The sequence below is a fragment of the Octodon degus genome, unplaced genomic scaffold (genome assembly GCF_000260255.1).
Source record: "Octodon degus isolate 3935 unplaced genomic scaffold, OctDeg1.0 scaffold00016, whole genome shotgun sequence".
NCBI lineage: Eukaryota > Metazoa > Chordata > Mammalia > Rodentia > Octodontidae > Octodon > Octodon degus.
Window position 1 is genome coordinate 10,552,889 of NW_004524592.1, and position 14,875 is coordinate 10,567,763.

Below are 14,875 nucleotides of genomic sequence, written 5' to 3' on the forward strand. Positions count from 1 at the left end.
TATCAATGTGTTCACTTAACACTTGAGTGGAAGGTATCTTCATCAGAAATCGAAGCAACTGATGAAAGTGAAGGAAACTCAGACTTCAGAACCCCAAGACTGCATCTGCGAATCTGCCTGGAGGGGATAGAATGTGCATCTGTCTACAGTGGAATCCCAGTATAACACAGCACACTTCAGGGTCCACAATGCCCTGTGGGTCAATCAAGGTTTCCTAGAAATACCACATTCCAAATTCCAGCTGATTTCACAATGCTGCTTCTGTCCCCATTTCCAATTTTACAATGGGGTTGTACCATGTAGATTCTGAGGCAGGCAAATGAAGCATGAATGAAATATTGACAGTAGACATGAATAAAATGGAAAGCTTAATTTTTTCCAAGCTTTGTCAACATTTAAAAATTATTTTTTTTATTTAAGGCTTTAAGTTTATCCTCCTTTCACATTAAAGACAGGGAAAGAAAATTGTCACAACCGAAAACTAAAATCATGAGCTTGGCACTTCTGTGATTAATTGGAGAAGGTGTCTACTTTCTTACATTATATACATGTTTATAATGACATCGAAAATTTTAGAGACTTGTGAGTACATATATTTTCATTTACATAATTTTTTTGTTTTTGATATGGGTTGTTTCATTGTGTCCCCGTTTTGTTTATTTTTGGTTTCAAACACACTAAAACCAAGTTGCACCTCTTTTGTGCCCAAACTCCCTGCATCTGTGGCTATATGTGTCTTTTTAAGCTAGACCAACAATCACTGGACATGTTACACGAGAGGACAGAGACAAAGAAGGAAAGAAAGAACAAGAGGAAAGAAACTAAAAAAGATGGGGAGCAAGCAACAAACACATTTACAGAGAGAACCTTTACAAGGAAAAGATTTCAATTCGGACAAGTGAAAATGATGTCAAAATCTCTTATTTCCATATTTACATTTACAAAAGAACTATACAGTAGCATCATTGTTCAAATTCCAGCTCCCATTTCCAAAGATGCTTGGTCCAGGAAAAGAAAATAATAATAATAAAGGGGGAAAAGAATCAACAAGAGCGTGATCCTGCCAGGTTCTGCCAGGGCCAGTCCAGGACGGAGAGTGGGCTCCCCCAGCATGAGGAGCTGGGGGTAGGGCTGGGAGAGGAGTTCGCTGAGCCCAGACAACTTCTGCGTGTTCATCCATCATCTTCCCCTAATTCCACTGTAGGTTTTGCGGAGGATTGGCTTGCGAGCTTGTTGCTGTATATACGCCATGCAGTTTTTACCCTTTCGAAAATTGAATCTTCATGCCACTGGAGTTTGTCATTGGTAACAAAAGAAAGAAAACATGCCAAATCATTTTGAAGATATAAGTGCCAGCAGGCTGAGGGGAAAAAATCATTTGCTATTTTTAATGGGTCTTTTATTGCACTTAAATTTTTTATTCCTTCCTTCTTTAGTTAGGAAAAAAGATTCTGAACAGTTCTTTTTATAATATCATCTTTTACCCTCTCCCTTGTATTGGCAGGTGGTAGGAGGGGTTCTTTGAAATTATTTCCAAAAGGGACAGATTTCTTCTACCCCATCCTTGTCACCCGAACTTTAGCTCTGTACTTGTTACAACCCAGTGTTCTGATTAAAGACTTAATAGTTCTGGCAATGTTGCTGCAAGTATATCATACCCAGAACCCAACAGTGCAAGGTGTTGTTCGTCTGGTGCAGTTGATTCAGATGGGACCTTGCTGCGTAGGATCAAATCTCCTCTTCTTGACATTTCTTCCAGAGTGCGTCAAAAGAAGATACAAGCAGAGGGGAGAGAAAGCCACAATATTAATCAGAGGATGATGAGAGGAAGGTGATAATACTGACAATAATGCTAGCTCCAGAGCAAAGTAATCGACTCACACAGTGGCAGCCTCCAAGATAACGTGAAACACAGAAGCACTGATGCTTTCAAATGTTTTTATACCTCCCCACAAGACTGCAGTTTCATGAAGATCAAAAGAAATTTCACACTGCTCATTTTCAATCTCAAGCAAACCAGCAGCCCATTTTGTCTTATGTCAATGACGTTGCTAATTCATTACATGAAAATTATTACAAACCCCTTCCATGTAGGGACTCTAGGAGGAGCCAAGAAGAATTCTGAAGGTCTTTTAATTGCTTCCCTCCAATGCCCAGAGACCTGTGCCAGTAGCCTGGCCTTTGCCAGCGTGGCAAGAAGGCCTTGCTCTACTCAATTTTCTTCTGCCTTGGGTGTGTGAGCTCTTACTCCACTCTGCAACAAGCACTTTTCAAACTAGAAAATTGAGAAACAGAGTGCAGAGTGAGACGGTGCACTCAGAGGAGCGTGGACACAGGTTTGGGTTAGTTAAGCAAGGCAGCAATTTAGCACAATTGAAAATAAGCAAGTTAAGATGCTTTGCTCACAGTGTCCAGTCTCCTAAAAAGTGGTTCCTATGTTTGAAAAGAGAAAAGAAAGAACCAGCAAGACACTACCAGGCAACACCAAAGTCATCTGTAACCTCCCCATGGTCTGGTTTCATGTGGGGCATCAAGCAAGGGGCTCATGCATTCATCTGCATACTGGCCAGTGCAACACTCTGCCACTGAGGTAATCATGCAATGCTGGAGACTAGGGGTCCCCAGGCCTCTCCTTGCCCTGCCCCTCACTTGGGGCCTAAGAAGCAAACCCTTCACAATAGAGTCCTCCTCCCCCATGAGTAACTCAAATAAACACATCACCAAAGCTCAAAATACACAGAAAGGTGTCCTGCATTATGCTTACTGTTGCCCAAATGACCACAGGATGCTTCTCTTTTGTACTATAAAGCACAAACATTTTTATTTATTTATTTACTTGGCTGGCTCAGGCTGCCATAAGGGCAGGCCTGGTGCAGCATGTGGAGCTGGGGATCAAACCGAGGTCCCCTGCACCTGACTGGGTTTGTCCAAGCAGCCACTTGAAACAACCGAGTTAACCCAAAAGCCCCACAAACATTTTTAAAGAAAACTTCTGTTCCTTTAGAAGTTTTCATTAAAACATCTTCAGGAATGGTCTGCACATGTGATACTCTATCCTGCTGGGTAATCCATTGCAGCAAACACTATTTGCAACAGAGCTACTTGTTTCGCTTCACAGCTTTTACCAAGTCCTTTTTTGTGTTTTGATTTTGTGAGTCAGTATTTTTAAAAGCAGGCAATGGTGATACTTGCTGCCCAGGACATGAGGTGGACCAAGTGAAAGCCACCCATAATGTATCTCCCACCAGGCCAGTTAGCTTGGAGCACAGATCTGTGTCTGCTTCCTAAGCCCAGAGGCCCTGAAGGGATTTTGAGGCCCATGTTTCTCCACGGTGAGTCAAATGGAAAAGACACCAACTACCTGAGCTTAAGAAATGACCCTCAAGGACCTGTGGTTCCTGATTAGCTCTATATTGCCAAAAACTCGGGAGAAATGGGAAATTAGTATCTCAATTTATCTGAATGCAGAAGAAAGAGCAAACCAACCTGGCACTGTGCATGTAGGTGACTATACTGCCTCATGTAAATTTCTTAATTCAAATACAGGAAAGGCAAGATAAACTGCCATGTTGAAGGTCATTTTTCAGTGAAGATATGAAACTCCACTTAAGCTTGACATGACACCTGGGCAACTCTAGTATTCAATAGTGTATGCACCTTTTAAAAGGCTTTGAAGCTTAGACTGCATTCAATTTAAAAAAAAAAATTATGGAGATCACAAAAAATACAGAATGATGTTCTATTGGTGATTAGTCAGGTCATGGAGGCAACTGACCCTGTAGAAACATATATTTGTACTGCAAAACACTTATCACGGGGAGGAGGGGATTCAGAACCTTTTCCCTTTCATTGCCACCCCAGCTGGGGGATGCAGGGGAAAGAGCTGCAGTCCACAGGGAGGAAACCAGTAACAAGGACAGAAAGGGACACACTGCAGCAAGGTGACTGCCAGGCCTCCTCACTCAATACTGTACAGAACCATCTGTCCTGAATATTTTGTCTGTTCAACTTTAAAGCGAAAGCACAACTACTGTGGGGAGGTCCCTGCTGTCTCCTGAATACCATTGCTTGCTGGAATTCTGAAGACAATTACCTTTCTCATAACTTATGAGGTATTTCTGGGTCATTGTAAAACCTAGTATACTCTATAAACCTCACAGTGACACAGTTTTCATCATTTTTTTTGCTACTTCCAAAAAAATCTGAGGCCAGGGAGATGGCTCAGTAGAATAAGCGCTTCCCTGGCAAGTGCAAGGGCTTCGGTTCAACCCTGGTCCACCAAAAAAATCTGGACTTCTGTCTCTATTATATATATTACATATAAGCACATTACAAAATTAAAACTCTAGGTAATAATAGCCATCTCAGAGCTATAAACCCCCTGTTCTCCCTCAAGGACCACTCACCAAATCCTTCCTAGGCCACCTTAAACTAAGCTCATGGGTCAAGGAAATGCACGGTGTCTATCTGGCCTACCTAGCGCCAACACCACCTGCTAGAGTTGGAATGCAAAGTGCCTCACCTGGGAGCCCCATGTGTTAGGTAGTCTGGTTCCTTATTTTGCACTGGTATATGGATGGTCACAGAACTTAGAAAAACAGCAGTCTACTTATCCTCCTCACAGAGAAACCAGATAAAGTTTGTTCTATTTCTTAATTCTATAAAAAGAAATGTTCTTTCCTCCCCCCTGCAAAGGCATTTGAGATGGATATATGACAAGACTGAGTTACAGCCCTTTAAATTTCATTTATGTGAGAACCCAGACCATGTTTTTTTTAGCATGTCTAACAAAATGGAACATAGGTCAAAAAAGAATCTCTTACAGCTAAAGACAGACTCAAGATTAACTTGTAGCCCCAATGACTTCTCAGAGAAAGGAAACCATACATGCTACTTGCTCATGTACCCAGTGAAGGTGTTAATGGTCAGGAGCTGCTCAGGAGGTCAGTAGAGTCACTGCTGGCAGTGGGGGAACCCACTTAGCCACTAGGTCCCACAGAGAATAACACTGTGACAGTGGGAGGTATGATGGGGTGTCTTAGAGTAAGATGTTATATGAGAGCAAAGCTCATTTTGGAGCCTGAAATTTGTGTGACCAGAACTGCCAGTAAACTATGTCCCTGTTAACCTTTATGTTGCTTTCCTACCATCATCAAGAATTTCTCTTTTCCTATTACTATCAACTATGGTGTTGGTAATTTGCGTGCATATAAATAATCTCAGAGCTCCTGTCTAAGTGCCTGTATGTAAATCTGCGAATGTCCACTCAATAGCTTTGCCCAAGGTAACAATATTTTAAAATACATATATGAAATTCTCATTTCACCTTTCCTAAGCAAGCTTTGTGGAAGACATTTCCAAAATCATCTATCATCTACATGATCTATTCCACTGTCTTGCAGAAACAATGATCTAATAATTTAATGGAGAGAATTATCATCTAGCAATTATAGGCGTCAAGTACCTACATGAGTCACCCAGGACAAGAGGTTAAGAATCTTCTGTAGCACAGATTCACAACTTTATGTCCTATGTAGGTGATGAAGAGGAAAGGGAGCTTGGAGTGAATAGAAATCAAGGCAGATAAAGGGCAGAAGTCAATAAACTGTGTGCCTTTTGCCTGTGTTCATTTTCCAAGGATTTCTCAGAGTCAACCTTAAGCCCATAAACACTTGGGAATTTACACTAAATTATCCCTTAATATCCTCCCACTTCTGGAGCAAGGAGCATGGGATTCACCAAGGTTACTAAGCTATATCTACCACATGTTTCACCATGTCAGAATATAGAAAATTAGAATAACTCACCAAAGTAAGAAATGTTTTTCTTTTAAAAAAAATTCTATAACCTTGCTTTGGAAGTCTTGTTGACACGATCCAAAGTTCAAAGACTCTGCTATTGTGCTGAAAAGAAGTGACCTAATTTGGTATTCATTTCAGATCACCATAACTGATAAATCCTCATCACTGTACACACAAGGGCAAACATTCATACTTGCACCCATACTCACATACTCATGCTCTTTGTCACCTATTTCCATTCTTAAAAAAATACGGTTTAAGAGAAGAGTTATAAAGAAAGGCGGGCACTGTCAGCGCCCACAGCATGCGGTATTTCTAGGTGCGCTTCTGTACTGGAGCACAGCGTGTGTGGTAAGCTACTTCCCCCATGTCTCCGAGTGTTACACCCACGGCATGTCACATTAAGACAGAGTAATATCTTGCCCTGAGCAGTCAATAAATTTTGCTTTAATCTAAAAACTTATATCTACTCACATTCTTCAGATGACTGTGCTAATTTCTCTTCTGGTAATAAAAACATAACTTCAAGAAGGATTCCCAATAGTAGTACTTAGAGCAATCTTTGTTACAAACTATATTCATTTCAGAGCCTAAAGGAATTTTTCTGGGTTGTTTTTGTTTTTTTTAAATTTACATTGTGCTCAAAAAAACACTCAATGGCTTTCAGTTCAACTAGCAAAAAAACATGCTTCCTAATTATTTCTTGATTAATAGCCTCCAAAACTGCACAACAGGTGGGAAAACGTAAACACTATCATGCAGCACCAAGTCTTTTATTGCAAAATGAAAGTAATTATTTAAGGCTTAGAACAAACCACACAGCTACTATTAAAGTCTAAAGCAAATCAGGTAGCAATTAATACTCAGCATGGAGTACAGAGGTTTCTTCAGATTCAAACTCCTAAAGCAGAGAACTATTCTTAGTCCTCATTTTTCTTACTATGTGGCATGCAAATATTTACTTCACACAACTGTATGCCTTTCTACAAAGTTTTCCCTCAAGGTGATTATTAGAGTTGGAAGGCACAGGAAGGGGCCAAGACTTAGCTCAGCCAGACCTGTACCTGCGCATGAGTCCCCGAGAGGCAGGCAGCACAGGCTGGCTCTCGCCTCCAGATGTGACTCAGTGCCAGTCCCCTGCCTTTTCTCCTGCTCTTCTGAACAGCACACTTCTCCCTTGGACAGAAATCATCCTCACAGTGCCTAATCCACTTATACACACAGTGATAAAGGCTTCTCCATTTGTCCCCAAAGAAACATGCAATTCAAGCTGTGAGCTAGGCCAGGCCACCGTTTTGAGGTCCTGCTACAGAATCATGTGCTTTTATCTCCAAATGCTGCAATGATCAATTTGGCCTTGCATGCGGCTATTTGGCAAGGATGCACAGTGGACAGTTCCCTAGTCCTGAGATGGAGGTTGTTCACTGCCAAGAAGGCACACACTGGGCACACTTAGCAAAGGGCCAAGGAAGCTTTAGTAAGTGACAGAGGCTGGCATCACTATAACATGCAGTGGCCTTTCTATAGTTGTGAGACACTAAGAGAAAGTTCTTCTGGAATAAGGCCAGCCCAAGCAAATATGAGATGCCACCCAAGTGACCCTCTGTCTGAGTAAGGCTTTGCTGAAGTCATGAGAAATCCAAGTATCACTGGCCTGTTGTATGTGCATAGGTGTCTGCAAGCACAACGATGTCAAAGCTAGCATTTTACTTAACAACTTCAAATTTATAAATATCTCTGAAGAAAAACAGTACTGTTTGTTAATACTCTTCCAAGTTGACACCACTCAAAAACAGTATGTGTACTCATTACATCTTAATGTGATAACAAATTAGAAGAAAATGTTGAATTTACTTAAATTATCACTGGGGGCACTTTTAAAAATAATCACCTTGCTGGAGGGGTGGGTAAAGGGGGCAGAAAAGAATTAAGCTATGTCACATACATGTACAACTGCTCATGATGAATGTAATCATCATGTACTACAAGTATATATTACATATATATGTAATAAAATGATATATATACATCATAGTTATATATATATATATATATATATATATATATATATGTGTGTGTGTATGTATATCATTTTAGCTAGTGTAAATATATTGAATTCAGGATTCCAAAATAAAATAACATAAAGTTCATAATTTAGGGCAATTGTTCCTTTAGTTTAGGACAAAAGCTTCCTCAGTTGTGTAACTGGATGGAGGCAAAGTGGGTTTTGAATGTGGCCAAGGGTCCTACTTTCCACTTATTCCAATAGATCCAGTTGACAATTTATCACAGGGACTATCTGCCACAAGAGGGCTTACTTACAAATCATCATAATCAACCCAGAAGAGGTACAAACAAGTGATTATCCATGGAATCCAAGGCACCTCCTAACTAGATAAATCAGTTTTTAAATTTCTGATGAAAATCAAGGTTTATTTTAATTCTTCAGCATGTTGTATTAATCTCAGCTGAGTGATTCATGGGCAATCCAATCTAAAAGGTGGCTATGAAAATGTGCACTGACTGTCAGTTATGTCAGTATTAGCAGCTAATTAGAAAATACTCAGTGTCACAAAGCCATTGATTTCAAATTCCAATTTTAAACCAGTTCGGTGGGTTAGGGAATTAACGAAAATATTATTTTCAATATTTTCAAAATAAATAGGTTTTCAAATCACAAAGTTCTGTTTTATATTACACATAAAAAATAATGACCTACTGGTTACTGAGGTTGTGAAAACTTCAGTGGAATATAAACCAGTTTTACACTGATATAAACATTTTCTTTCCAATTTATGATTCCTATTGTCTGTGTATAAATGAAAATCTCTCTGAAGGTGAGCTCCTGTCACAAGCTAACTGAAAGACTTCAGCTAACTTCTGCTTTGTTTTTAAATAGGTACCTCCGAGTTCCTTCCATTATTTATGTCTTCCCGCGTGCCTCATGGTGACTCCCTGTTTCTTCTCTTCTAACCCATCTGTGAGTAGAAGTATTTATTTGCAGTGTCACTGTTAAAATCTTGTAGCAGGAACTCAAAACTTGGTTATGGAAGCAGAAAAGAGAGGCGCCAGAACCACTGAGAGAAGACATGCGGCATTGCTTACTTAAATCCCCAGCCTGTGCCCCCAAGGACAATAGCTGCTACCAGGATGGCACCAGCGATGGAGCCTATTATGAGATTGGTGGCACTAGGACCTGTGACAAATGACCACGGGGAGAAAGTTGTATGAGCCAACCACTTTTGGATACCACACAGAAAGGCAGTTAAGCAGTTTTAGGAAGTAAATACCCTGGTGCACAAGATCACTACACATTTTAAGTCATCTTTGTTTCCTTAACTTAATCACACTTTAGATGCCAATCAGCGATTGCTTGGCCTGTATTCCTTAAATTCTAAAATTTCTGCGTTATTGACAGTCAAGTTCCGTTAAATTCTTCCTTCATAGAATTTGAAGGGAACAGGCCCTGAAGGCCTCTGCAGGCCTTTTGTCCCCCACCCCTACCCCATCCTAAATCCAAAAAGCACACAAAGAACACAACTGCATTAAAGTTAGCTCAATTTGATTGACAATGGGACACAGAAAGAAAGAAAAATTACTTTGCTAAAGTGCTCTTCCAAACAACACAAAGTTGTCTGGATGCTTATCATTTCTTATTATTACTGTTATTATTGTTATTATTATTATTATTCCACATTTGGAGACAGTTAAGCTTCAGAGGTCAAAAAAGGAGGAGAAGGAGAGCTGATTAGAAAGCTTTCCTCTTAATGCTTCTCAATTCCTACTGTGTCAGACACCAAAATGGAGTTCTAAAGGCAAGGAGGATATAATTCACTTAGGCAATTGTGAAGGGAAAGGATGCTTTAGATTCCGTGAATCTCTTTTCAACATTCATTTATTCCTGAAGGAAATGTGAGGTTTGTGTTACCAGAAAAAGGGAGTGGAACAACACCACAAAAGAAAAGGTTCGGCCAGTTGCTGAATAAGAATAACGTACTTCAAGAGCTCCACTCCTCTCCCTCACTCAGCATTTTAAAATCTAAACGCTGCTGGGGAGATAGCTCAGTGGTCTAAGCACCTGCCTGGCAAGTGCAAGGACCTGGATTTTATCTCTGGTACTGCATGCTGTGCCAGCCCCAAAGCCTACATGCACCATGCCAGCCACTGAAACCAAGCATGGTGGCACACATCTGTAATCCCAGCACTGGGGAGGCTGAGACAGGACTGTCTGAACTGCATAGGGAGACCCTGTATTAAATAAATAAATAAAAATTAAGAAGTCTAAAATCTAAATGCTAATGAACTTATTGCAAGAATTATATTAAATCCTAAATCTTCCAGGACACTATTATGCAGGAACAATGTCCCTTCATAACAGAATGCTGTCAGTCCTACTTGTACACAAGGTGTGTTCCCAAAAGATAGCAAATGTTTGCAGTGAAAATAATTATGATAGTAAAAAACCCAATTGCCATGAATGGCCCTCAAAATACTCTCCCTATCTTGTACCCCAATCCCACTACTCATGCCATTTTCTGAAGCAGTTCTGGAAGTCTTCTTTTGTGAAGGTCTTTATAGTTGTGCTGTGGTAGCTGCCTCAATGTCCTGAATCCATTCAATACATGTTGTGGTCATTTTGATTTGGGGGAAAAGCCAGAAGTCATATGGTGTCAGATCTGGTGAACAAGGTAGACGAGGACAAAAGGGAGTGTTTTGTGACCCTACATTGCTGCTGAATGGTACTTGGCAGCAGCATGCACCATACATTTTAATCACATCTTACAAACACACTCATGGGGCCAGGGAGATAGCTCAGTTGAATAAGCTCTTGCCTGGCAAGCGCAAGTGCCTGAGTTCAAGCCCCAGTTCAGAAGGGGGAAACACACACACACACACACACACACACACACACACACACACACACACTCATGAAGAGGACTCCCCAAATTGCTTCAGAAAGTGGTGAGAACAATATGATAAATGCATTCAAACCAAGGGGGAATACTTTGTGGGGAATTAATGGCAATGAGTCTTTTACTGTAATTCATTTTTACTTTTAAATATTCATTGTATATTTGGATCATGCCTTGCATCCCTGTTCCAGAAATCACAAGGCCAATGAGGCTCATTTTTCTAAACTCTTCAGTTCATATATATTTCTATTTCTGGGCAAAAGATTCGCCTTCCTGCTCATCAGTGCCCTCAACTGTGTACATAAGAGGATGCCACATTCAGCAGCACTAGAACTGCGTGCATGCTGTCTGTATCCACAGACTACTCAGCACAGTGGGCAGGTAGAGGACAGCTGCAGAGCATCCGGGATGGGGCTCTTTTTCTGGTTCTTGAGCTCTTGTTTGCTCTTAAAACAGAAGTTCTATAGAATGTGAATCTCAGTGGCCTTCAGAGATCAACAAACAATAGAAACAATAACAATCAGAGCAATTAAAGCAGTTTACTGTACAACAAATGCTTACTATGACCCAAGGCGGTACTGAGCCCATGCTGTAGCATATCGTAGCACTTGATCAACAAACACAAAAACCCAGGAGGTAGGAATTATGACACTGCCCATCCATTAGATGAACGAGCAGAGGCTTCTAGAAGTTAGTAAGCAATGGAGGCAAGATCTGAACACAGATTTGTCTGACTCTAAAACTTATTCTATAAAGCAAGGTTTAGCAAACTACGGCTCGTAGGCCTAATCTGAGCTCATCACTTGTGCTTGGAACACAGCCATTCCACTCATTTACACACTGCTGTGGCTGCAGGTCTGCTAAGACAGCAATGGTGGAAGTTACAGAAAATACCCTGCAGTCATAAGCAAAAGTCATTTATCATCCGGCCTTTATAGAACCTTTGGTAATCTTGCTCTGATGAAACCTTACTTCACTGATGTGTTTTTCCTCCCCCACATTTCAATAGGGGACCAATTTTTGAATTTTAAAAAATATTTCTATTATCATGTGTACACACTAAATGTTACACAATTTGCACTTTGTAGCTCAGAAAACATAGACTGGGACTAAATTCACTACATAATCCGAGAAAAATAGTTCCTGATTTACAATTATAAACTGAGAAGTAGAAATAAGAAAAAAAAAAGTTAAATCTGCCCATAGAATCTTTAGTGACTAAATGAACATGACACTATCAGTTGAAGCAGGAAGTGTTAAGACAATCTATAGTGTAATATTTGAATTTTATTTTTAAAAAACTAGATCTTTTTAGCAATTATGAAAAAATGTAGACTCACAAGGAAAAAAGAAGTAAACTAGTAGGCAAAAAAGTCCATAAAACAAAAATGACAATAATAACCTTTTCTTAGAAAAAAAAATTTGTACACTTATGCACACTTACCTGTCACAACCAGAAATAGCAACAAGCCAACAACACCAGGAGGGGATGGATGGAAATGAACACTGACAACAGGGACTATGTTGTTACAGAACCTTTTTTATTGTGCCCATCTCTGAGGCTCAATGGAAGGACTATTCAAATTCAACCCTTCGATTAGCATATTTCAGGCCACCAAATTATGATGAATAAACAATGCATAACCACACTGGGGTGGTTTTTAGAACACTGCCTTTCTTTTGCTGAGTAAGTTCACATCAACATACGGATAGAACTGCTCTTGGGAAGAAATGTTACTGCTTTGAATAATCCAGTCAAGAGCCCTATGGTGAAATTTTACAGGACAAAGTTCTTGTTATTGCTAAATATTTTATCCCTATTACATGCTTCATTCCTAACCAATAGAGAGAAACAAAATCTTTTTTCCAGCATTTCTTTTTTTTTTTTTTTTTTTTTTTGTGGCTGGCTTAGCCCACCCCAGGGGCAGGGCTGGCACTGCATGTGGTGCCTGGGATTGAACCACGCTCCCTATACTTGCCTAAGCAGGCACTTAAGGCTGCTGAGCTACCTCACCAGTCCCTTGTCCAGCATTTCTATTTCTCCTGGGCTACTAGGTTTACAGTCCATTCTGCTGGGATATGAGTTAAAAGATCCCAGGCTGGTGAAAGTCCTTCCAACTAGAGGAGGAAAGACTCATGCCACCTGTTCATACTCATGCACAAAGTATGACCTGCCACCTGTTCTCCTCATAATGATATCTTGGTGCCTGGATGTCCCAACTCCAGCAATGTAAAAAGAGCATCCATGTGTTGCAATCAATTGCACCGAGCAGGACCATGTCCATTACTATTACGCCATAGTTTGGGTTGACTGAGTAAAGGGTTTCTGGTGATCCTTAAGACGCTAGCATTTCAATTTTGGTCTGCTGTGAATATTACCACATCACTAGCAGAGTAAACAGAGAAGTAGAATGTGTGAAGGGGTAATTCTACCACTTGTAAATGCCCTCTATAATCAGACAAGATGACATCCTGATACTCTTCACCTACAGTTGAGCAATCTCATTAAGTAGTATCCCATTGAGATAGGACAACTAGTCTGAGAATGTGGATCAAGTGCAGAGCTGCCTAAATAAAGGCAGCAGGCCTACTGGGCAAGTGGCACTCAGCACCCTTATTTGCACACTGGATACTTCTAAGACAAACCACCAGATGAAATGCAGCCATTCCCTTAAGGTTGCACAGGTCCAGATTTAAAATGTTTTGATTCTTTCTCTTCCTTGCTCCAAATATTTATTTGAACTTCAATCTTAATTAGTAACCTTTTTTACAAGAAAAAATGCAGGCAATATCCTAAATATCTTTTTAAAAATTGAGCTAAAGCCTCTTATGCTATCCTAAGTAAATGGAGAAAATGGCTATCACTTTTAGTATCTTTTAATAGCTGTTGATAATTCTTAATTGCATTCATGGACTTATTTGACTTGTGAAGAATAAATTCATTTTAACAATCCAAAGAAAAGCATATTTGCCAATAAATAGTTTAAAATTTTTTTAAAGGTCTATAATTTTAAGATTACTTTTACAAATGGAGGAGCAATGGAAGTTTTGGATGACTGCCTTACTTGAGAATAGAACATAAGCACCCCCAGTGCTGTTTTATGCCCCACATTGTTCCAGACAGGAGAAGGTTGTGCACTGCACAAGAAAACCACAGGACACAAACGCATCCAAACCACATCACAAATTGTACCAACACAGGAAACACAGTCAATGGGACGAAGCACAGAGGGGTTGGGCACTGGGCATCACCTTGCACACCAGACACCAACAAACACACTCCGAAACTTGGAAGGATGCTTACTCTATTCCCCACCCTGTGCCTCCAAAAATCACCCCCAGGGCCAGAATGGTGCCGGCCACAGCCCCTATGAGCCTGCTTGTGGCCATGTTCACTGTGCGGAGGAAAAACGGAGATTTTTTTTAACAGAACAAAGCAACACACTGATTTCACTGACATACAAAATTCTCTTTAAGAAATTCTTGGAAAGTAAGGTTGATATGGAAATCTGTTTTCCCAGGTTTGAAATTAAGATTGGCAGGTGTTTTGAAAATATCTGAGCATAAATAAGAATTTTCCTTCAAACTTTACATACTTTAAAATATAAATTCTTATAAACACCTTTTAAACACAAAAATGATCCAATTTGACTCAAAGTTCCTACCAGGTATGAGATAAAAACTAAATTGTAATTTAAATTGTGCAATAGAAAATCTAATGACAAAAATGATGAACGAGACACATCTTTCACAAAGTTCTCAAAGTATAAATTTTACCTAACATCTTTACAAAATTTATTTTTTTAAATAACTTCTTTTTTTTTTTTTTTTTTTTTTTTTTTTTTTTTTTTTTTTTTTTTGAGGAACTGGGGATTGAACTCAGGCCCTTGTGCTTACCAGGGAAGCACTTATTCCACTGAGCCACCTCCCTGTTTACAAAATTCAGAATATCTTACTCAGTTTTGTGACAATCCTTAGAAACTTAAAACAGACTAGCTTTGAAATGAACTGCATCTTATCTGGGATGTTATTACAAAGTACATTTCAGTAATCCCAGCTCTTGGGAGGCTGTAAACAGGCAGATCACTACAAAGTCTGATCTAGTAGTGAGACCCTGAACACCCTGTAGACCCTTTCCTAATAAAAAATACAATAAACAAA

The 14,875-nt window shown here is 39.8% G+C and overlaps 1 protein-coding gene across 1 annotated transcript in view; it reads right to left on the reverse strand.

The window, feature by feature from the left end:
* Positions 1–1,613: 1,613 nt before the first annotated feature.
* Adam23 (ADAM metallopeptidase domain 23) overlaps positions 1,614–14,875 on the reverse strand; it is a gene marked incomplete at its 5' end in the record, with an annotated part of 203,716 nt that continues 190,454 nt past the window's right edge. The window contains 2 exons of the mRNA XM_004626726.2: positions 1,614–1,752; positions 8,907–8,997. Of these exons, the coding sequence (XP_004626783.1) occupies positions 1,704–1,752; positions 8,907–8,997 (140 nt within the window). The remainder of the gene's footprint in view (positions 1,753–8,906; positions 8,998–14,875) is intronic.